A 22,992-nucleotide genomic window follows, 5' to 3' on the forward strand; every position below is an offset into this window, starting at 1 on the left:
TTGGACGTTGATCGCCTTGCTCTCCGGGTGCGCATGGTGGCTGGGAGGCGTCTTTCGAGTCTCTCCTGCGTTGCCTCCCTGGCAGATTGATTGCCCACCACGCAGCACTTCTGTATGCGTACTGCCCATTCTCATGCCCTGCCAAATGCCCATGTCATAGAGGAGAGCCTGCGACTGCAAAAGAGCTTCACTGCCCCCTTTTTTCTTTCTTTCCACGTCGCCCCTGGCCAACCAGGATCAAATAGTGTAGTATTTTCTCTCAACCGAGCCCAATTCCATTTTATCAGGAAAATTGAAAGTCACAAGTCTCTCCGAAAGCCCAGGCTGATTGGACGTCATCTGAGATTGAGCATATGCAGGTGTTTACCGGTACATGCAGTACATGCAGGAGCTGACACACCGGTTACGCTAAGACAGACCTTGCAGCAAACACCACCACCATCGTCGCCACGCAGGGCTCCCGGATACCTTTGCTTAGGGAAAAATCAGAAAAATCACCTACCACGGTACCTTACTCTGTTCCATTGCGGAACATAATACGAGGTTGGTGGTGCGGATGGTTGCATGCAAAGCAAGAGTGCAACGGCCATCCCGGCAAAGCGGCACACGCAAAGATATGATTTCTAGATGCCCTCCTATTGCGTATAGCTCTTTCAAAATTGTCTGGAGGGAAAGCTTTTGATACTTTGGATAGGCCATGTCCACTAGCTGTACTGCTTCTAGTAACTGATCAAAAGGACGTATCCATTGAGAGAGACCTTTGAAGGACTTTCTACCGTCAAAAGTCTTGAAGATGTTTACGCAGCTTTGGTAGCTGGGACACAATCCTCCTTTTCTGATCTTTGTGACGCAGATATCTTCTGATCTCTCGCTATTTGGGCACATTTGGCCTCGGTGAGGCCGACTTTGGGTTTCATGAAGCTTCCTTTTGCAGATTTTGCAGAGTGACAGAACATATTCGGTGGTCCCTTTGCTTTTGTCCTGACAGAAAACATCTGAATCACTTTGGTGGCGTACTGCAGCCTTACCGGTACCGAGTCTGCAAACCTATTGCATGATGAACATCCGTCTCAGCCAATGGATGGTAAATTCGAGGTGACCTTTGTATTGTTCTCGACATGGGGCTTACAGAACTTCTGAAGCCGGTGCTTCCATTGAGTTTGGCTGGCAAACACAACGGTCCATCTGATGCTGTTCTTGTTCAATCGTGCAGCAAGATGCAAGGATGTATGAGACAGGAGAGGGTCTTCCGGGCGGGTGATTGAACTGTGAGCAGGATCAGCCCCGGGTCAAGGAAATGTTCAAGATACTGTTCAGGCAGGTCCAGCTCGTGGGTATGGGGTCAACGCTTGCAGGGTAAGTGAACAGGGTTTGATGTTGCTAAAAGGACACCAAAAGGACATGCTAGCATGCAACTTTAATCACAAAACAATAGAGAGCAAGGTTGAATCTATATCTGTTGAGGCAACAACACATGTTGTGCGTGTGCCGCATACTTGGCCAGACAGTACAACACATAAAACAGCGGTGCGCACTCACCTGATGTCCAGCATCAAGGTGATCATCCTCCTGTTGCCCAAGTCTCTCAAACACCGAGTGTAGTCGTTGTCACTTCGCAGCACATCTCCTAGATAGTCACCCGAGCATGCATTGTTGAGAAGGACACCCCATGTCATGAGGACACATCAGACTGAGCCTCGAGGTCTGATAGCTGCATAGGGTCGAAGTGCCGCAGTATGGGAGGTATGACTTCGAATGAATGGTGGTGATGAGCAGGAGGAGGTTTGATAGTTTGCCAGATGCATTACAGTAAAGCACCAGGCGACTAAGCAATGAATTGATTCGTTGGCTGTTTTGATCGTGTCAGTGTTGCTTTGGCTGACCAGGTAACTGAGTGAACCTACCATTCTGCATCCACGACGGAAGCTTCAGCGGCGTGGAGATGTCTTAACGACCTCAGCCGTACACTGTGAGCAGCGTACATGTTCGCATCTCAAGCATTTCTTATACAAATCCCATAAATAAGGCGTTTCGGACTTGTTTCTGTCGCAGTTGCAGCAGTACCAATGCGTTGCAGTGCGTAGCTCGGGGTTCCTAGGGTCACTCCGACCCATGATTTACAAGGAAGCTGGACACCCAGCAGGCAGGAACAGAGTAAGTGACTAAAACTTGCAGCAGAGTGAGAATCAAAGTTGAAGAATAGCACTGCTTCTGTGATATCGACTTCGGAGGGCTTCTCGAGTGCCTTTAAGCATGACCGCAGACTGCTTCTGATATCCTCTGTAGACCGCCAGGCCCTGGCAATGGCCCATGGCGAAACACACAGGCGTCCTCAGCAGGCCGGTGGGACCGTCTTCGCGTAGCAGGGCTTGTAGAGATGATGAGCTACACTACCACGCCTGCCGTGTGCATACTTATAGTTAACAATCGAAGTATGAGCTCTTATTGGAGTCTCAGGTTGCCAGCCATAGAAGCAATAATTTCAATGTTGTGGTCAAGACAGGGTCAGATAGCGAACACCTGGGGGTTCAATATTGAGGTAGAGAATCCCGAGCGCCGAAGTTCCACATCATACAGTCAGTTCAAACTGGAACGGTGCACACAGTGACCTTGACGGAGACACCGCACAGCGGCCGAAGGGTTTCATACGTAATGTCGATCCTGACCTAGGAGATTTGGAAACCTTTCACACCTGTGCGAGGAAGTTTGCTGTTGCGCACCTGCCTGATAGGGATCAAGGCCTTGACCAATAATTGCTGCAGGGTCAGTGATGCTTATGCGTCAGAGGACAAAGGCAGGCACCCTAAAGGCACACTCCTCACCAGATGTTGGGAAGGTGACTTCAATTTTAGCCTAGTTTGCCGCCTCGTTGCCTTTCAGTCTCCACGCGAAAACAATGTCAGATGGTCAAAGCATCCTGCGGAGCTGAGACTGCTGGGAAACTTTTTGTGCCCAACTTGTGGGCATAGGAGTAGAAAGGCTTTGACATTGGAAGATCCCTCCTTGTCTGGCACCGTCGGGGGCCCGACCTTGTGGGTCACCACGTGGAAATCCAGGATGCCACCAGATAAGCGTTCAAGGTTAGGCTGCACGGTGAAGGGCCGGCAGGTTCTTTGTGGCGTGGCATAGGCACTCACAGTTTCGGACTTGTGAAGCCCAGGAAACGAGATGAAGACGTGCATGTCTGGGGAAGTGGTGCCACATGAACGACGACTGATCAAGTCGGATAGTAAATGTCTAGAGCAGGTCCTTTCCAGGACTTACGTCCGATCACTCTAGTTCTTGTCGATGGTAGGAGAGCAACCAATGCTGAAACTAGCATCGGTGTGGAGGAGGGTGAGTCGAAAGCAGGTGGGAAACGGGTGACGCACAGGAGATGTGAATGCAAGGAGCAAGGGTGTAATTGGGGAAAGCGCTATCTGCACGATCTGCATAGGTATGCATCCATTCCAGATAAGAAAGTCTCGGCATCTCCAACACTGGATGTTCTTTTGTTGCACCATCAAGTTTTGGGCAATCGTTTTCAAGTCGGTCAGGGCACATCTTTGTGATAACGGCAAGCATATTTTGGTGGTTACAGGGCTACATGAAACATAGACGGGCATGGAAAAACAGCGTCAGGCCGACTTAAACAATGCGATACGTAACAAGGCTCCCAACCCCTGATTTCGGCATTCAGATTTGCATCTCCAGCTGATCAAGATATTTCGCTTCCAAAGAGCTTCTCAAAGTAGCCTTGCCTGACCTCTTCAAAGGTTCTGGGGTCAAAGTTGTGTTTGGGAGGTGATGGCGCTCGTTGCTGGTGCCGGTATATTGAGATGCTCCATGCTGAAAGGCATAGTACAGGTCTTAGACGTATCAGTCAAGGCACTTTGGCACACTTCGTCATTGCTTACCGACTGTGAACTCTTTCATCGCTTGGGAATCCGCCTGTCCTCATTCTTGGACTTCTTATGCTGCTGGATGGATATCAGCTTGTCGTGGCGGTCGCGCCGGTGGTCGCACACTGGGCATCGATCGTGCTGAAACAAGTTGGCTTCTCTGCAGTTGCTACATTTCCAGCCATTGGCTGGAGCGACAGCTGACATCTTGAGATTCGGTATGCGGAGGAGAAGATCGAACGACTTTGGAGAGAAATGCCGTAGTTAAGGAGATCCAGGCACTGATGCTATGAGATGTAGAGAGAGAAAGATTGAGACATGTCCTTATATGCTCAGTCTAATTTCTGCACAAAAGGGCAACAGGCAATGCCCATATCTTGTACGCGCAAGTAGGATGGACGGCAGTGACCATAGCCACCGCGAGATTGAGCCCGAAACATCTGACTTGACCACTCTTTGCAATTTAGTCGTCGCCATGATGTCCAATAACGCGGTCGGCATCAGCTGTGGAGTAGTAATGGCAAGACGCCTCGTCGGTGGGGCTGCGAAACGATGCAGACCTGGGACAACAGGATCAGCATCTTGCTGTGATCGTAGAGGTTGATGTTGGCTTAGAGTCGGAACGTAAGTCATGAACATCGAATACGACGTGTGATTGTGAGCGTTGAGATGAGGCAAGGTGAGGTATTTTCGCATATGTCAAAAAAGCGGAAGCCGCGCCGCAGCATCGAGATTGTTGTTTGCAAATGAACAGCGACATTTCCAGGGCAGACAATTAGCGGCAGCTAAAATTGTGGCTGGACTGCGGTTTCAGTGCCTTCGCTGGGTCACCCGCACGGAATGGCTGAGTTTTCACCATCGGATTTCCACTTTGAAAGTTCTTTCACCGCTCCAGATCCAACACTGGCTGGTTGCCTTCTCGTCTACCCGCCACGGTAACCTTCAAAACAACCAACGGTGACTGTCATCTCAGTCGCAGGCAAAAGTCGAAGCAAGGTAGGTCCAGATACTCAAAGGTGTTGAAACATGTTTGATACTTCGGCAATGTTGTTTTGAGCCAGGGCAACAAAAGTACCGAGTCACATTGCAACAGGAAGGTGGCAAAGGCTGAGCAGGCGTGAAAGACGAACCAATGGCCATCGACTCAATCAACGGTGCTTGACCTAATGTCAACGAGCCTTCCGCATGACATGGTATTGCAATATTCCTTGGACAGAAATGCACATCTGCCCTTGTCTTCTTGGCCCAGCCCGCCTAACATTTTTCTGTGATCTCGAGACGGGGCTGCTGTAGGCGCCATTATATTTGCGGGACTTCGCATTCGCCCGGGCAGAACGTTATAACTGCGTGCTCTGGAAGAATTGCTCGTTCGTGCAGCACCCTCACCGTGATAAGACGGGTCAACCCCGTCAGCAGTGCCAGCCAGCGCATGAACGCAAATAGTCTGGAAGCTGCGCCGCTGAGGACGTCATCGAACTCTTCCAATAAGAATACCAAACAGGCAAATGCGTCGTAATCGGGGGTCTACAATGTAGAAGCAGTCAAGATGCCTTTCAAGCCTTAGGTTCAGGCAGCGCGGCGTTTGAAGTCTTGGCATTACCCCTATACCATTTTAGGTCGCGAGGCTGATTGTCAGCCTTGTTTACCGTAGGGAGATCAGAGTCCTAAAGTGCTCAACGAAAATAACTCAATGGGGAAATACTACAACAGAGCGCCTCGGCAGCCTTCAACCGGGGGATTTTGTCGCTTTCGACTCCCAGCCGTTGCCCGAGCCTAAGAAGATATCTCTCATATCAACTGACCACCTAACGTACATCTGACCGCATCAGCCACAACCTTTAAGGCTAAAAATCCTCGAATATCCGTGAGATGCATGTCCCATCAGGGGTGCTAATGCAAGTTAAGCCACATTCCCCTGTTCCCAGACACCAGCGTCATACGAAAGAGCAGCATGTTTCCACCGAGAAAACCAAACTCTCAGGGCTACCTAGAAGGCCTTCCGCAACTTGTCACTAGCGGACCAGATTGATGTTGGGTATTAATGTCACTTTTGCTTTTTGACCTGGCATCTGCTGCACCGTTTGACGCCACACTTAGTGCAATAGTCGACGAACTTGTAGCTATGCGGTCCGTCGTGACAGTTGCAGCAATACCACGTGTAGCCATTCGTGCCTGATAGAGTGAGGGGCTCCGAATCATCGAGCTTTCCAGGCAGGTCAAAAGTTGGCCCATGGTCGCCGTCTGAGCCGTCGAGTTGGCTTAGGCGGCTGGCTTGGAGTGAGTCGTGGCGTCCAACCACAGTGTTGACCCGGTCTAAGTACGGTCGGCTATGCAGGGTTAATTACCACTAGAGCTGTTCTCTTTGATTGAGACTTACCACATGCTCAAGAAGGCTCAGTGGCTCACTGTCTATCAGTCTTGTAGAGATGAAGTGGTACTTGAGAGTCAGAAGAGATCGAAGGAACGCAAACTGGGTCACGAGTGAATAGCTTCGCATTTTATCTCACGAACATGAGTTCGCAGCACCTTCGGAGACTCCAAGAGCTTACCGGATTGTGGCCAGACAAAGGTGTCCCACACGGGCTGTGCTATTATCCGCAGAGCCATGGACAGACATTGTGTGTTTGATTTGCTTGATATTCACGCTGAACAGCCAACAGAGAACATAGTTATGGAAAAAGAAACCTGTATGGTTAGTTTCGATGATGTGCAAATGATGGAAATCGAGGAAAAGGCATAAAGAGGCCGTGAAATGTAACGCAGTATCCACAGATAAGTCGATAATGCCCTCGCCCCGGCGCGCGTTTCAACAAAGATTTGCCCCTTGAACGATCAGGGTGGAAGGGGACCGCTTGAAGGGGACCACTTGAAGCGGGGCGCGAAGACCCATCAGCAATTACCTAGACAATGACCAGCGAAGAAGCATTTGCAGAAGTGGAGTGGTTGAAAGACGTTCCGTCAGCTTCACCAATGAAGCTGGATGAGGCACCATGACCTGAGTCAAGTCGTGAAGCTGAAACACTTGTTAGGGACGTTTCATTAGTGGCCGTTGATCTTAGCTCCAACAGCTGAAGCCCAGGCGCATGAACACCATGGCACGGGACCAGTGTGCACGCAAAAACGTCTCGCACAGCCCGTTATCATGGCGCCTCGACCTGGGCTGTACGGAAGAATTTTCCTGATGGTTCGCAGACGAGGATGCCTTGCCGTGCGCGGAACGGTAGCCTTCTGGTTCTGGGAAAGGAAAAGCTCTCGAGTGGATGCCCAAGCCTGGATGCATTGCCACACGCTGGCCCCAATTCAGAAGCTGCGTTGATGTGGGACAGTGGCGTGAAGATGTTGGTGTTGGAAATCTCTGCAATGTTTGAGAAGCCACTCTTGGGAAGTTGATTGCAAGGCTTAGGCACGACTGAGCAAATATACAATGGTATACAGACCCACCCTTGCTGCACGCTACACTTTATAGGAAGATACGTAAGCGTCAGCAGACTGAATCAACAAGAATGAAAATCAAACACCCTGAGGGAGTGAGGTGAAGAGTCTTATCAGATCGACGGAAGTGGTGTTGTCGGTTGGACATGCCGCCCCGGCAAGAGCTGCCAGTGGCACTTTAATACTTGAAAGCTTCCCCGCATTCGCCTGAGATAATACTAGATAAGCAAAGATAACGGCAGTGATTCGCTTAACCCAGCCTTGCTAGGTACAGTACCTTGTCACAGTCGTAACTGCCCCTCGACAGTGACAACCTGGAGGTCTACTGCCCCTCTTCCAACCACTTATTTAAACATCCCTCTCATCCACACACGACTTGACCACCATTTCCCAAATCCGACCCTCACATCTCTTTCGAGCTCAATCATCACCTTCAACGATCAACAAACCATCAAAATGTCTGGCAAATCCAGCTCGGGCTCCGGCTCAGGATCCTCCAGCTACACTCCATACACCGTCACCGGCAGCGGCACCAACAGCCAGGTACCTTGATGTGCAAACCTCTACAAAATTGCATAGACTGACAAGGCTTGCAGGGCAACAGCTACGACACCCGCAGCCAACCAAGTGGTGATGCCTTCCATTACTCCAACACCGGTAAGGCACAGACTGCCAACGCTGTCACACTCAAAAAGCTAATCATGTTGCTCCAGATGGATCTTACTACTACTCCAATGGCAATGGCAGCACCTACCATAACTCTGGTAGCGGATCATCCACCTACACTGCGCCCAATGGAAACTCTTACAAGAAATGAAGCTGCATTCCCCCATTGAATGCTTGAGATCGGATGAAGTGGCCGGATGAACGACCGACGAACAAGGAGCACTAGAATTATTCAAACTCTTGATTTGCATACCAGGCTATCCTGGTTGGCTCATATCACAATGGAATAATATTGGACCACACCGTTCTTGCACAATCCAGATTGCCGGCTCCTCCTGTGTCCTATCACGTGTGCTGCGGCCTGTCAATCCATACTGAGTTATTGAATGGAGCAGCCCCGTTCTTCATAGCAGCTGACAAAGTCCGGACGGCCCTCTGCCGACAACGGCCAACAAGGGCCAATGTGCACCAGGTACAAGATCGCAGCGTTGTGAGGTACTGACTACCTAGGAAGGCTACTGCCGTCCACGGATCAAGATCATTGTGACCACCCTTGTAACCACTTCCCTGCATGACAGCGGGTTTGGCGCTCCAGGTTTGAGCACGCTGACGCTTGTGACCTGTATTCACTGGTTATGCTATGATCGACCGCGAAAGAGGTCTCAAATGCCAATGATTCTCCGTCCGCTAATGAGCTGCAATGAAAAGTAGCAAATTCCAAAAATGCACCCGAGCATATAACCTCCTCGGTTTACATGAACTCCCTCGGAGTGGACTCCCCACTCCGACTTTTCTGCATGAGGTGCGCTGACTTGAGTGCGCGATCGTCATCCGGGTTATTGCGCTCTTCTGGAGTACCCCCATCCGTCTGTTTCGGCAGCTCCATCTTGTAGCAGGTATTGAGGAAGGATGTACCCCATCGGACACTGTCAACGTTAACGCCAAGCTAGAACCCGAAGATACTTGCAAGAATTCCTTACCTGGTATATGTGTCGACAACATGTGCATTTTCCGTGTACCGCTGCCTCCGCTCTTCCTGGGGCATGTCCAACACGTCCCGTATTGTGTTTGCAAATCTGGGTATGTCCCAAGGATTGATGACGATGCAGGAGGGTAGGGTCTTGACGGCACCAGCGTAGTACGACATCATGAGCGTGCCGGCCGTCTCCTTGTTCTGACATGCAATGTACTCGTAGCTCACCATATTGAGGCCATCACGAATCGAGGAGATGATACAAACGTCTGAGGCGGCGTACAGCGCACATAGTTGTTCCGGCTTGATCGATCTGTAGAGATAGTGAATGGGGGTGTGAGAGAAAGTTCCTGGAAAACAAACAACATCAGTCGACAAAGCTCTGGAGGGTTCGGGGGAAACTAGATATGGTCACTCACCGTGCTTGCCATTGATGTGGCCGACCAGTGACTCGACTTCCTCTCTCAGCCTCTGGTAAGTGACCACGTCAGGCCGTGTTGGGATGGCCAATTGAATCAGGACCACCTTGCCCAGCCATTCCTTATGCTCCGTCAGGAATCTGTCGAACGCTCTTAATTTCTGGGGTATGCCCTTGATGTAGTCCAGCCGGTCGACTCCAAGAAGGATCTTTTGCCCTTTGAATTGGTTCTTGAGTCCGTCGAGTTCTTGTTTAACAGCGTCCGACTCCATTTTCTCCCGGAAATCTCCAGGTTCGATTCCGATTGGAAACCCGTGGACAATGACTTTTCTGCCATCCCAGTGTAGGTCGCTCGGCGATCTCGAAACCCCCCTGAACAAGAAGTAGTCAGCTACGTCCAAGAAATCATCGAATGGCCAATGCATACTCTAGCACAACGGACGCACTGTCCAAGAAGTCCCTAGCATATTCCTGCGTATGGAAGCCAACCACGTCGCAGAGCAACAAGCTTTGACAAATCTCCTCGCGGAACGGGAGAATGGTGAAGAAGTCATCCGTCGGAAACGGTGTGTGCAGAAAGAAGCCGATGCGGAGATTCTTTTTCTTGCCTAGCCGCGCTCGCAGAATACCTGGAAGAAGCAAAAGATGGTAGTCGTGGACCCAGACGATGTCGCCGTCCTCGACATAGGGAACAATATTGTCGGCAAAGATCTCGTTCACTTCCTGGTACGCTTTGGACCAACTCTCCTCGGCGCCTACCTTCTCGGGCATTCGATGCAAAAGGGGCCATAGTACCGAATCTTATTTCAGCCGGTCAGCGGAGCAGCAGATGGAGGGAAAGAACGTACTTGAGAAGCCGTTATAATGCCTTTGTGCAAGGTCCTCAGGCAGGAAAATGGGATACGCATTGAATTTGTCCGCAAGGTCGTGTCTAACTTTGTCTTTATCGTTGCGATGGATATCTATACCAGGCCAACCGAACCACTTGAAGTCCACGGCCTTTGCTAAGCTTCGTAACCCAGATACCAGGCCACCAGAGGAAATATTGTATTCGAAGTCGCCCTCTGAGACCTCCTTGATTGTGATGGGCAGTCGGTTAGCAATGACAAGGACGCGACCCTCGAATGCTTCGTCCATTGTTTTGTGTGTGGTCAACAGCGCGGTCCAATGGCAGACTCAAGGTATTTCTCTTCCGTGTTAATGTTTGGAAACAACAGCATGATAAAGGAGAGAGGATAATTCCGGATCTGGGGACCCAGTATGATGTCAGATGGCATAAGCGCACGTTCCCAAGCATGAACAGTCTGGGGTTGTGCATGTCAATGAACTTATTGTGGCTGCCTGCAGCTCCATCGTGCGAGATTGAGTATCACTGGTCCGCTACGCCAGTAGAGGCCTTACCAGATTTGTTTCGTATGGTGTCGCTTAGGACCGGTAGTTACTATGGTAGGTGTCAATCCTGACACCAGCTTTGGAAGCTGTCGAGTCGAGGTGAGAATATCCGCCACGTTGTGGGTGATTTAGGAAATCAAGGCAATTAGAGACGATCACCACGGAATTCATCGGCGATTGCCGGTTTGCTGGCAACAACAGCCGCTAATGACCCAGACGGAAACAGATCCCGGCGAGGCTGAGGCATCAAGTCTCGCAGCTTGGCGTCGGGGAATAATGAATGAGTCTGGCAGAGTAAGGGACTTTCCATATTGTCACGGAGATATATCACCACTTGGTCCTGTTGAAAAGCAATTGCCAGGATACTAGGGTTGCTGCGGATCACAATTCCGAAGTTGCAAGGCATGACGTTGCAGAGGGGCGGGACCCTTGAAAGCTAAACCATGTGGTGACTGGTGAGGGGCATTAAAACAACCGCCATCGACAGCGGGAATTTCTTCCTTGCTGGTATGAATACCAGGTACAGAGGAGGTCAACTCCTTGATCCTTGACCCGGCTAAAGTCTTCAATGACTTCGATGAACTTCAATTAGGCTACATAGGTAGCGAAGGTAAGGAATAATGCAATGGAGTTTCTCCCTCTATGACATGTGCGAATATGCATAACATGTCATTGCCTCACAACACCTCAGTATGACGGCCGGCTTCTGGTTCCGGAGTGGTGATGGAATATCATTCGTCCTCCACTGTTAGGAAGAGGACAAGAGACGTTTTCTGAATGAACTATTCGATTTCCTTCTGACTTCAAGTCTGTTCGTAATCATCTCAAAATCTTGACAGCGTCAACCTCTATTGAAACATTCATCCATCTTCACCAGTAACATGCAGTCCGCACTTCATTCGATCATCGGGCCAAAGAAAGAACTGCATGACCTTTCTGGTCGCGTGGCAGTGGTCACCGGCGGTGCAAATGGTATCGGCTTCCAGATTTCGCGCCAATTTGCGGCAGCCAAAGCCAAGGTGGTGATGGTCAACCGCAAGGAGGAACAAGGAGACGAAGCGATCAAGCAGATCAAGGAGGAAACGCCGGGTGCAGATGTCGAGTGGGTCGGCTGTGACCTGGGAAGCCTCAAAGAGGTGAAACAAGTCTTCACTGACCTTCGCAAGAAGTTAGATCGACTTGACCTGGTGGGATCTTCCCCCTACCAAATCCGATGAACAAATGTCTAAACGTGGTCTCGCAGCTGATTCTGTCCGCCGGCATCAACACCAACACATTCGATCTCGACGCCGACGGCATCGACCGCCACTTCGGAGTCAACTTCCTCGACCATTTCTACGTCGTGAATCTGCTATACCCGCTGATTCGCAAGACCGCAAAGTTGCCTGACACTCCTCCCCCACGCATCGTCTTCGAAGCATCCGAGGTCCATCGAGCAGCACCATCGAACATCCACTTCGGCTCACTCGAGGAGATTAACAACAAGGACTTTGGTGCTACGCACTTGTACGCTCGGACAAAGTTGGCGCTCATTCTGTTGGCCAAATTCAACTTGCCTGAAAAGGTCTTTCAACCCAACGGCGACCATGTCTATTCTGTGAGCGTTCATCCAGGTACCGTCAACACCGGCATGCAGCAACAGTGGAAAGATGCATACCCGGGAGTCTTCGGAAACATGCTGTCATGGGCGATGACGACGATTGGACGTGATATCGAACAGGGTTCGTACAGCGCCTTGTGGGCTGCCACCAGTCCGGAGATCGAGGAGAAGAACTTGCAGGGATACTACTTCGTTGACCCGGTACGTGTATCGAAGATTATCGTGATGTTCTTGAGATGCTGACAATACCATAGGGCCAACCTGGCAAGGAGTCTTCCCAAGCTTCCGACAGATCTTTGGCCGAGGCACTCTGGAACTTGAGCACAAGTCTCATCAAGGAGAAGGTGGGCGAGGATGCACTTGTTCCATGGGATGAAATTGCATAAGTCATAGCCTAGGTGCTTGGAGTCTGAAACAGCAGCATACCTACTCTGAACTGGAAGAAGGGATCAATCGACGAGACGTATGACTAGTGGGTTTCTGGTATCAACCACCATTACTCGTACGTCCGCCTAAAGTCACAAAGCGAAAGGTACACCTAGTTGCATGTCACCAATATATTTAATGAATCATATTCATTGCTGTGTGGTCTGTATGACGACCTCGGCGCTGGCCTCGTAGTTACTTAGTGTTACAATGAGCTTCATGCTGTGTTTATTGACGCAATTCGCCTTCTTCTCCAGGACACTGCTACGCCCTTTAATATCGTTTTGCTTAATCCTTCTTCGTTCCTCCAACCGCGCTGTTGATCGATCCTCCTACAGAGCCGTGCTCCGTGAAATTCTTGCCGATCATACCGTTCGCAGCAAGGGGACCACCGACCGCCTGACCGATCGAGCCGATGGCACCGTCCGCCTTGAATTGACTGCCGATCGCGCCCTCGGAACTGAGGATGGAACTCGACTTGTCGCCGGAGGCAGGGTTGTAGTTCGAGAAGTTGTTGTTATTTGGGTCGGTGGCGCCCGTGGCTTTGGGATCTTGACCGGCAAACTTCGAGGTGTCGGTTTGACTTTTCATGATGTTGGGCGTCATTTTGGCGGTGGTGTTGGTGATAGAGATAGGGATTGTAGTTGGTGAAGTGGCCTGGACTGAAATGATTTCGGATGCAGGTTTGTAAATTGATGGAGTGGTGTGAGGGTTAGAATGAGGTGTCGACGAGTCTTGAAGTGACGACTTTACGAATGTCGATTGCATTGATGTCATTAATCAGTGAATGACGGCGTGACGGATTGAGTTGCCGCTATGACGCACCACAAGGGGGTTCAATAAGGGCAACGGAGCCGATTTGTCGGAGGTTAACGGCAACGACAGGAGAGTTTGCGGGGGATAGACGCGCCTCGAGTTCTACTGCCGACCCCTATGGTAGTATACGAGTTGCTTGGACCGATCCAGGGCGCAACATAGTTGCACAGGAGAGTGGCATCGTTCATGGCAACGCGTGAAGAAAAGTGGTGCAGGCTAATATTGGTTTCGATGAATTTGAGATTCTTTCACAGGAGGTCAATTGTCTTCGTAGACTACCGCTAAAAGATACTATAGGGCGTAAAAACTCCCTAATTCCCCCTGCTGACCAGCGCGCTCAGAACTTCTCCTTTTTTCCTTTGGCTAATTATAGTTCTTCACCAAGTTCGCAACCTTGCGTATTGTTTCTTACGCGTAGTTACTACGTAGTTTACTAAGTAATTTAGTTCGTGACGGTTGAGGTCGCGGAGTCTGGATCCTGCTCGTAACCTCTGATGCAGCTAAAAATTACTCGCAAGAAAGGTCTATTTCTAGGTTTTTAGTCCAAACACACACTGCTCATCATGTTAACTAAGGTCCTTGCTTTCACGACGACACTGGCGTGCTCGCGCGTCAGCTACACCGGTGGACCACAAGACAGCAACCGGACTGTCATCGGCCGGTCAACGGACTGGCTCGTGCCTTCCAATACCAGGCTCTATGCATTCCCGGCAGGCATCCTGCGAACGGGAAAGGCAGTAAACAACTCTGTCGCATGGACCTCGAAATAGGGCTCCGTCATCACCACTGCTTACGACTTGGCAAGCATCGATGGCATGAGCACCCAAGGCCTGGTCGGTAATGTGCTCTATCTTGCGGACGGAGAGTACGGTGCACGCAACGTCTCCCTGCCGGCCATGTCGCTTTCACTGCGGCTTCAAAATTCTCTTCCAGTCCATGTGATACCCCATGCGGCATGCCATGTCTGGGAGTATCAATTGCATCGCCCACACCGCTCTGGAAATATGACAGGGCATATAGTGTAGGAAGACTTGGTGCTTCACGTAAAACCGTGAGCTGCGTGCCTGTGATTGCGAGATTCGCCCAGCGAAAGTCAGTGACAATTCAAAAGGGAATATTGATACTTTTCACTCAGGATTCTCCCAGGAAGAGCCCTTGATAAGGTCCTCCTTCCAGTATCCAACCACTCACTCACACGGTGAAGATGGAGAGTGGGATATTTCTACTACAATGGATCAGCTTGCGACGTATTTGAGCAATAGAGAGAGTCCGAAAGCGACATCTTATTGAGCGATCAGGCATTTTTAGTGACAAAAACTACCTGACTGTGCCTTTTGGGTGCTAGTAGTTCAACTACAAGTTGGGTCGTCCTCGATGAGTTTTTGCAATCTTTGACGCCGGGTTTTGGGACTGGTGATCAACTAGGATCTTTGGTCAGTTGCATCAAAATCACAATCCGCCCTCGTTGTCGAAGGTGTACCGTCTCTTTGATTAGGTACAGAACGTGAAGGAGAAGCGGTTGGAGTTGAGGAGCCGTTCGGTATACATTTTGCCCCTTGAAGAGGTTAGCTCCATGCCCCTGAAAGTGACGTCGCCCGAGGCCAGATCACCACCAAAAAAAGTCCCGAGACGCGAACACTGCTGTGCTGCGGTATTAGTTAGAGCAACGGCTGCTCTTGCTGGCGTCCTTGCAGTCGATAAACACCAAAATGTCGAGTTTCTCGAGGGGCTCCATGTCCTTGCGGAGTTTATATTTTTCTTTGTCCATACTTCTCTCGCTCTGCCTTTGCTCAGCGCGTACAGCCGCTGCCTCGAACGACACATTACTATGGGGTCCGTACCGACCCAACGTCTACTTCGGCGTACGGCCACGTGTGCCCAACAGCTTGACGACCGGATTGCTGTGGGCGAATACGGACAACTTTGCTAGCGCCCAAAACAACTTCCGCTACACCTGCGAGCAAAATGAGGGAATGGCCGGCTATGGCTGGGAAGAGTATGATGCCCGGAACGGTGGTCGCCAGGTCATACATGATACAGGGAACAAAATAGACCTGACTATTGACTTTGTCAAAGTTCCTGGAGGTCAGAATGGTGGAAGCTGGGCCGCGAGAGTCAAGGGCACCCCTAGAGAAGACGCCCCACCCAATCTGATCACAACGCTCATATTCTATGCTGGCATGGAAGGTCTAGGGGAATTGGCATTCAAGGACGATGGGTCAGACGCGGACGGGAAAGCCGCGTTACATGGATACACAGCTGAGCTTGGGGAATTCGATTTCAATTTCGAAGAACCATCCGAGAACACACTACCATACAAGACACACCCGTCCTGGGATGAGAAGCCCCTCGACAGGCTCCTGACCGGGAGCATGCAATTACCGCCGGACGCCCTCTGGCAGGCAAAGAACATCGTCTTTGCCAGTATGAAGCAAGAGATTGACAGGTTTGTGGCACAATATGGACAGGAGAATATACCACCTCCATGGGCAGCTTTTACTATTGCGGAGGATTCTGGACCGGGAAACTTTCACATGGTCCAGAAGGTACTCGTCGGCGCGTTCGAGTTCGATATCCTGTTCAACTCCGCTTCTGGTCCCTCAGTATCCTCGCAGTCACTGACAAAATCCATCTCTTCATCATCAACCGCTTTCAAACAGAAGTTTAAGGAGGTCTTGAAGCCTTTGGCGCCCTTCACGAAACCAGCCTTCACCGACTTCGCCGAGTCCATGTTCTCAAATCTCTTCGGTGGCATTGGTTACTTCTATGGCGACTCTCTCGTCGACAGGTCTTACGCTCCAGAATACGACGAGGACAATGAAGGATTCTGGGAAGAAACAGCGGAAGCGAGGTCACGGGCCCAAATCGTCCAAGACCCTCCTGCTGAATTGTTCACCTGCGTGCCCTCCCGTCCTTTCTTTCCCAGAGGCTTCCTGTGGGACGAAGGTTTCCACCTCCTTCCCATCGCGGAATGGGACCTTGATATAACCATGGACATTGTGAAGTCATGGTTCAAGCTGATGGACACAGACGGCTGGATTGCTCGGGAACAGATCCTGGGTGCCGAAGCTCGAAGCAAAGTCCCTCCAGAGTTTCAGGTCCAGTATCCTCATTACGCAAATCCACCGACGCTCTTCTTCATAATCGAGACGTTGATGGAGAAAGTGTCAGACCCCAAGTATGCCGCTCAAAAAGACAGAATCGAGTCACAACTCCGAGAGCTCTATCCCCTCCTCAAACGCCAGTACTACTGGTTCCGTCGGACGCAGTTTGGCGACATCAAGTCGTACGACCGCGAAGCCTTTTCGACAAAGGAAGCGTACCGCTGGCGCGGCCGCAGCCCACAACACATCCTCACGTCTGGGCTCGACGACTACCCACGCCCTCAACCCCCTCACCCAGGCGAGTTGCACACCGACCTGATCTCCTGGATGGGTCTCATGTCGCGCACATTACTGCGTCTGGCGACTCTTGTCTCCGAGACGGAAGACATTTCAGAGTACAAGACCCAGCACACCGCGATATTGCGCAACATCGACGACCTGCACTGGTCGTCCGAGCACAAGGCCTACTGTGATGCCACGATCGACGACTACGAAGATTCCGTCCACGTCTGCCACAAAGGCTACATCAGTCTCTTCCCGTTCATGACGGGTTTGTTGCCGTCCTCACACCCGAATTTGCCGCACATTCTGGCGCTGATCTCCTCTGAGTCGGAACTCTGGTCGCCCTATGGCATTCGGTCTTTGTCCCGGTCTGACGAATTTTACGGAACCGAGGAGAATTACTGGCGTTCGCCGATCTGGGTGAACATGAACTACATGATCCTCAAGAATTTGTTGGTTGTCGCTCAGGACACCAATGCCCCGGCCAAGGTCAAGACCCAGGCTACCAAGATCTACACGGAGCTTAGGACGAATTTGGTCAAGAATGTCTTCGAGCAGTGGGAGCGCACGGGCTTCGCGTGGGAGCAGTATAACCCGGAGACGGGCGCGGGACAACGTACGCAGCATTTCACCGGCTGGACGAGTCTGGTCGTGGTCATTATGCGGATGCCGGATCTTGCTGATCAGGTTGGCATTTCGCATGGCGAGCTGTGAAGAGATCTTCAGTTTCAGCAATGCCGGATATAGTAGAGTGAAAAGGCGAATATGACTGTCCTGCAACTGGGGAATTTGTGGAACAAAACGGATATGAGACGTATACATGAAAGTTTCGCATTATTCCATTGTGACATATGCCCTTGGAAGTCATCTTCTCGGAAGGTCGTCCTAATCACTGTCATCGTCACTACCGTACCCAACCAAGGGTCCTGCCGATTTGGGCGGTGCAGCCTGTGCTGGGCTTGAATTTCCTTTCGAAGCGCTTGCATACCCTTTCAGCGCAGCAAGTGTAGACCCAGAAAATATGCCGTTCTCGTGGCCGTTCGCTTCTTCAGTAGGCTGCTCCGTACTCGGTAAGGAGTCGTCCTGCTGCTCCTCCAACGTGTGTTCTTGAGAGGGTGCCTCGAGTAACCTCTGCTCACTTTGCTGTCCCTCCAGCGCCTTCTGTTGATTGAACCATATGTCCTCTGGAGCCTCATATCCTTCCAGTCCATACCCGGACTCAATTTTCCGTTGCTCGCGCTCCTCAGCTGTTTCCCGTCCTTCGATCTCGCGCACCGCTCTTTCGCCCAGAGCCCGACGGACCGCTTCCGCAGCCTGTTCTTCGATCCTGGCGGCTTCGCGCTTTTGGCTGAGCGGGTTCGGATCGACGGTAGCCCATCTAACATTAAGAATCTCGCTGTTGTCGAGCGCCTGATGCGCCATAGCTTCTTTGGCGAATTGGCTGTTCGCCTCATTGACATATGTGATAAAGGCAACGCCGCGGCCCGTTAGTACACGAGTGCGCTCGATCTCGCCCCATTCCTGGAAGTGGCGGGCGACTATTTCTTCAATATCGTCCGTAACGTGGATCCGGCCGACGTACAGTGTGCGGTTTTGTCGAGTGAAACTGCCTACACCGCCCATGTCGTCCCGATAGTCGCTGTGCTTGTCGCGCCCGAAGCAGTCTATGTTAGGATTGAAGACGTCGTAGATGGTTGGTAGGCGGTGCAGATATTGGCATTCGTGGCCCTTGGGACACAGGCCCCGTGCGAAGAATAGGCAGAAGTAGCTTCCTGGAGTCTTGTCTGCGGCCGTCCAGCCTGAGTCATTGCGGATGTTGCAGCGAGAGGGGGCTGCTGTCTTGGAGAGGTATGCATCTTCCCTGTCGCCGCCGGACCATTTGTTGTACCAGATATTGAAGATTGTGCCGGTTTGTGGGGGAGGCTCGGATGTGATGGTTGAGGGATCGACTTGTGGGCGCGCCGGTCGCCGCTTGCGCCGGATCAGTTTGGTCTTCTTTGCGGGTGGTTCGGAGAGAGAGGTTTCGTTGTTCGTCGTGGTGAGTGCGCCGCTGGTCGAGTCCGCGGTGGGCTCTACATCTGGAGACGCCGAGCGCTTGCGAGAGGGAGAAGATGGAGTGAGTGTCGTGCGGGCTTGTACTACTTCCGCCATGTTGGATTGCCGCTTGAGTTGTGTGACTGCTGGAAAAGGTATGAACGTTTGTCGGGAGGCTCTAGAAATTTGAGAAGTGCAAGTCAAAAAGTTTCGGAGGAGTTGCAATATTGCGCAAAAGGCTTGTATGATCTGCCTGACTGCTCTCCGGTGGAGTACCCTATCACTATCCCCCGCGCTCATTCACAGATATTCTTCAAAAGAATATTTTTCCAAGCCCTGAAGATCCCTTATAATCCATGGGCATTGCATATGCGGCGGACGGGTTATTTGACTTCGCGAGACTTGTCCTAGCCCTGTTTGCCGTTTTCGGGTTGCTATGAAATGCACAGATGTTGTTGGTGGAGGGTTGCATGAATCCGGTCGCCCAAACTTGTGATGTCCCTGGTTTCTAGGCGTGGTCTCAAGATGATGTCGAAAGCACCCAATGATCCCCTTGTGGTGGTGATAGGATCCACAGGGACCGGCAAGTCCAAGGTGACTACGCCCACTCTCTGCTGACGGACGGCGTACTAATCGCTACAGATAGTTAGCTGTGGATCTGGCTACACGATTCAATGGTGAAGTTATCAACAGTGATGCTATGCAAATGTATAAAGGCTTGCCTATCATCACAAACAAGATCCCTGAGCATGAGCGTAGTGGTATCAAACATCACCTACTCGACTTCGTAGGTTTGGAAGAAGCACCATGGACAGTGACACAATTCGTCAGGGAAAGCTCTCGCATCATCGACGACATCAGATCAAGAGGGAAGCTACCTATTGTGGTAGGAGGGACGCATTACTATACACACGCCCTGTTGTTCCCGGACGCAACTCTCACCGATGACGCTGCGGATGAACAACCGGCTGTTCACACAACAACCAATTGCGAAGAAGATTTCCCAATCTTGTCAGGGCCGACCGAACAGATTTTCCAGAAGCTGCAAGAGGTTGACCCACAGATGGCAAGCAGGTGGCATCCACGGGACAGACGAAAGATCCAACGTTCGCTCGAGATCTGGCTGAGGACAGGAAGAAAAGCTTCAGAAGTATATGCCGAACAGCAGAAACGGCGGGTGGTCGACCGCGACGATGTTGGACCCGATCAAATAGGAGCCCACGAGGCCGGAACTGGACTGCGATTCCGAACCTTGCTGTTGTGGTTAGAAGCGGATGATGCAGTCTTGAAAGAGCGACTCAATGATCGCGTGGATGTGATGTTGAAAAGCGGTCTGGTCGATGAGGCATTCACTTTGTCGAAGCTCGAAAAGGAGCTGAGCAGGCAAGGCATTCCAGTCAACAAGAGCATGGGAATATGGGTGTCGATTGGCTATAAAGAGTTGCAGCCATGGGTAGACAATCACCCAACCCAGGAGCTGGAACTCGCTCAAACATCCGCCACTCTGACCGAGGCAATTGAGTCTGTCAAAGCAGGCACAAGGCGCTACGCCAAGCGCCAAAACCGCTACATTCGTGTTCGGCTCGCCAATGCCCTGCAGGAAGCCAAGCAATTTGATATGCTTTTTGCGTTGGACTGCTCAGAACTCAAGAAATGGGACATTGAAGTATCGGAACCTGCTCAAAGGCTTGTGCAATCATTCCTGAATGATGATGAACTACCTGACCACAGGAGTCTGTCTACCATGGCAGGCAAGTTGCTCACGGCTGCTGATCAGTCAAACACTAAAAGCAACCGCGTCGCAAAAACTTGCGACATTTGCGAGAAGACGATGTTGACAGACAAAGAGTGGCACCTACACCTTGGCAGTCGTGGGCATAAGAAAATAGTGGCTGCCACCCGAAAGCGGGAGGTGAGACCAAGCGAGAACGCCCCCGAAGTACCCCGCGAGGACACATGAACGCTGCTGTTCAAGCGCAATCGTCATCTGCAGCCAATTTCTGCAAGCAGGAAACTGAGCTCAAGGCGTATCTGGGGTAGGACGACGTCTCTAAGGTACCTTGGCCCCATTAATCACTCCATACACACATTCGAGCTCTCCCATGTAACTTTGCATGGTGGCGGGAAAGGCGGTGTCTTGCTCGGCTTGTAGCGCAGGAAGGCCTTCTGTGCGCCATTTCACAAAGGCTGGTGAGAGGATATCGCCATGACCAGTCTGTTCAAGCTTGAAGACCTCGATGCTGGGGACCTTTTCCTGCTTTCGGATTCGCCAGATACCTTCTTCAGTGATGACGCTTTTTAGCCCTGAAACAGTCAGCCATAGATCTGGTTCGATGAGAGGGTCACTTGCACTCCAGAAAGCTTGAGGCAACGTTGATGCAGATCTGGCCGTCCCACAGGCCTTTACCATTCAGTCGGACCTTGTCTGGGATTGCTTGCGTGTCGAGCTCCTCGACGCGTTCCAATATACCTTGCGGAGATCGGTAACCGACAATAATCTTGGGCACCCCAAGCAAAAATGATTGGGCCCAGAATTTCAACAGCTTCCTCTCAAATTTGATCTGTTCGCGCTCATTGATGACAGCAGCGGTGGTCTTTAGCTCGACCCAGTTGACAGGCAAAGACTTGTCATCTGGCTTGACATCCATTACCGCGTCCACTTCTCCGCCAATGACCATCTTCGTGTTTCCGAGGCCAGTACGAACGATGGAACAGTACTGAGAATAATTGCTCACCACTTGGTTCTCGCGGGACTCAATGTATTCGCGTGAGGTAATGGACCACGGTTCAGGTAGAAGCGAAACGGTCTCAAACTTGTATCCCCAGAAACTCATAAGGTCTTGGGACATGGCGTTCCTACCGCGTGGTGCTGTGGACTGCTCCTGACGTGAAGAAAGCTTCTTGTCGTGGTTCTCTTCGATGAACAGAGTGCCCTGGAAAAAAGTCGCATTCATCTCCCACTCGTCCAGTTTCGAAAATGGAACCACCAAAATCTGTTCAAGCCATGAGCAACGCTTGTTGTGATTGAATCAATCTTCACACCTTGGTCATCATGCCTCTCCATGTTATGATGTCTACGCTGGTCTTGGACCCTTTCTCCTTCTCGTATGCTATAATGGCCTCTAGAAGTCCGTCGAGGTGGTCGTCGGCTGAATCATCAAGCTGGCGGAAGGTTTCAAACCCTCTGTTGAGATCGCATGGGAGGATTGGAGGATAGTAGTAGCGAAGACTGGACGCATCCTGACGATATTTGTGGTCTTCATCGTATGAGAAGAAGGTGATCTCCTAGGAACTGTCAGTGGTCGAACATTCTATTGGGGATCGCACATACTCGTGGTCTTCGAATGGCAGTATCCCCATTTGCGAAGTGGCTGAGTGGTTCGATGGGGAATGTGTGGTGGTGAGACATGGGCATTGACAGTCATAGTGACAATACTCAATTGGAAGATGTGCAAAGTAAAGGCGCAAGAGTATATCGGTGGTGATCAATGTGATCTATAACATTGTACATGAAGGGCATCACAGAACATCAGCCAGTCGAACTGTTGACTCTCAGACACTTCTTCCTTCCTCCGGGAAGCATCGCGGTTCTCCATCACGTGAAGGCGCGACCCTTCTATCACGCGTGACGTAACACATTAAACAAACCGCAGAGGATCGCGATCGACGACGTGCACTTCTACCGATATGCATTGACAGAAACTAGGAGGATAGGCACGTTGCGCCACTGATATCACCAAGCCCGCCCAGCTATCGCTTCATAAGTGTGGTTATTCTCCATTCTCCTCCCCTTGATCTTGTCAACAATTGCATACCTACTACTGTACATTATGGCACCCACCAAACGACCACTCAGTGAGATTGACCATAATGTCACCCGCTCGGGACCAGCCTCGGGACGAAAGACAAAGCATACCAAGTCTTCAGGAAAGCCGCCTGCCGACTAAGAGAAGCACTTGAAATCAACA

General features: G+C 51.0%; 9 protein-coding genes across 9 annotated transcripts; 4 read left to right on the plus strand and 5 right to left on the minus strand.

Moving 5' to 3' along the window:
* Positions 1 to 325: 325 nt before the first annotated feature.
* EDD37DRAFT_450201 (uncharacterized protein) lies at positions 326 to 2,054 on the minus strand. Its single transcript, XM_062812865.1, has 4 exons — positions 1,905 to 2,054; positions 1,540 to 1,849; positions 1,101 to 1,266; positions 326 to 1,047 (listed from the first exon to the last, which is right to left on the minus strand). The coding sequence occupies exons 2-4, from the start codon at positions 1,674 to 1,676 to the stop codon at positions 499 to 501; spliced, it is 852 nt and encodes a 283-aa protein (XP_062668851.1). The 5' UTR covers positions 1,677 to 1,849; positions 1,905 to 2,054; the 3' UTR covers positions 326 to 498.
* Positions 2,055 to 7,580: 5,526 nt separating this feature from the next.
* Positions 7,581 to 8,284, plus strand: EDD37DRAFT_695376 (uncharacterized protein). Its single transcript, XM_062820103.1, has 3 exons — positions 7,581 to 7,856; positions 7,910 to 7,970; positions 8,027 to 8,284. Exons 1-3 carry the CDS (start codon positions 7,770 to 7,772, stop codon positions 8,128 to 8,130), a joined length of 252 nt encoding a protein of 83 aa, XP_062668852.1. The 5' UTR covers positions 7,581 to 7,769; the 3' UTR covers positions 8,131 to 8,284.
* Positions 8,285 to 10,568, minus strand: EDD37DRAFT_633437 (alpha,alpha-trehalose-phosphate synthase). The gene is made up of 5 exons (XM_062816788.1): positions 10,219 to 10,568; positions 9,798 to 10,170; positions 9,372 to 9,742; positions 8,960 to 9,302; positions 8,285 to 8,905 (listed from the first exon to the last, which is right to left on the minus strand). The coding sequence occupies exons 1-5, from the start codon at positions 10,505 to 10,507 to the stop codon at positions 8,731 to 8,733; spliced, it is 1,551 nt and encodes a 516-aa protein (XP_062668853.1). The 5' UTR covers positions 10,508 to 10,568; the 3' UTR covers positions 8,285 to 8,730.
* Positions 10,569 to 11,421: 853 nt separating this feature from the next.
* On the plus strand, positions 11,422 to 12,903 carry EDD37DRAFT_633439 (uncharacterized protein). The gene is made up of 3 exons (XM_062816789.1): positions 11,422 to 11,949; positions 12,006 to 12,563; positions 12,617 to 12,903. The coding sequence occupies exons 1-3, from the start codon at positions 11,644 to 11,646 to the stop codon at positions 12,746 to 12,748; spliced, it is 996 nt and encodes a 331-aa protein (XP_062668854.1). The 5' UTR covers positions 11,422 to 11,643; the 3' UTR covers positions 12,749 to 12,903.
* A 173-nt stretch (positions 12,904 to 13,076) lies between these two features.
* EDD37DRAFT_651158 (uncharacterized protein) lies at positions 13,077 to 13,394 on the minus strand (the record flags this gene model as incomplete). The annotated part of the gene is made up of 1 exon (XM_062818321.1): positions 13,077 to 13,394. The coding sequence occupies one exon, from the start codon at positions 13,392 to 13,394 to the stop codon at positions 13,077 to 13,079; it is 318 nt and encodes a 105-aa protein (XP_062668855.1).
* Positions 13,395 to 14,971: 1,577 nt separating this feature from the next.
* EDD37DRAFT_450541 (mannosyl-oligosaccharide glucosidase) lies at positions 14,972 to 17,790 on the plus strand. Its single transcript, XM_062812867.1, has one exon. It carries the CDS (start codon positions 15,314 to 15,316, stop codon positions 17,702 to 17,704), a length of 2,391 nt encoding a protein of 796 aa, XP_062668856.1. The 5' UTR covers positions 14,972 to 15,313; the 3' UTR covers positions 17,705 to 17,790.
* An 85-nt stretch (positions 17,791 to 17,875) lies between these two features.
* On the minus strand, positions 17,876 to 19,141 carry EDD37DRAFT_651160 (uncharacterized protein; the record flags this gene model as incomplete). The annotated part of the gene is made up of 1 exon (XM_062818322.1): positions 17,876 to 19,141. One exon carries the CDS (start codon positions 19,139 to 19,141, stop codon positions 17,876 to 17,878), a length of 1,266 nt encoding a protein of 421 aa, XP_062668857.1.
* Positions 19,142 to 19,422: 281 nt separating this feature from the next.
* Positions 19,423 to 21,175, plus strand: EDD37DRAFT_450543 (tRNA delta(2)-isopentenylpyrophosphate transferase). Its single transcript, XM_062812868.1, has 2 exons — positions 19,423 to 19,618; positions 19,671 to 21,175. Exons 1-2 carry the CDS (start codon positions 19,520 to 19,522, stop codon positions 20,982 to 20,984), a joined length of 1,413 nt encoding a protein of 470 aa, XP_062668858.1. The 5' UTR covers positions 19,423 to 19,519; the 3' UTR covers positions 20,985 to 21,175.
* Positions 21,075 to 22,433, minus strand: EDD37DRAFT_651162 (RAI1 like PD-XK nuclease-domain-containing protein; the record flags this gene model as incomplete). Its single annotated transcript, XM_062818323.1, has 4 exons — positions 21,075 to 21,328; positions 21,432 to 22,017; positions 22,067 to 22,309; positions 22,356 to 22,433. 4 exons carry the CDS (start codon positions 22,431 to 22,433, stop codon positions 21,075 to 21,077), a joined length of 1,161 nt encoding a protein of 386 aa, XP_062668859.1.
* Positions 22,434 to 22,992: the final 559 nt, after the last annotated feature.

The sequence above is a fragment of the Exophiala viscosa genome (genome assembly GCF_022695815.1).
Source record: "Exophiala viscosa unplaced genomic scaffold EDD37scaffold_7, whole genome shotgun sequence".
Classification (NCBI taxonomy): Eukaryota; Fungi; Ascomycota; class Eurotiomycetes; order Chaetothyriales; family Herpotrichiellaceae; genus Exophiala; species Exophiala viscosa.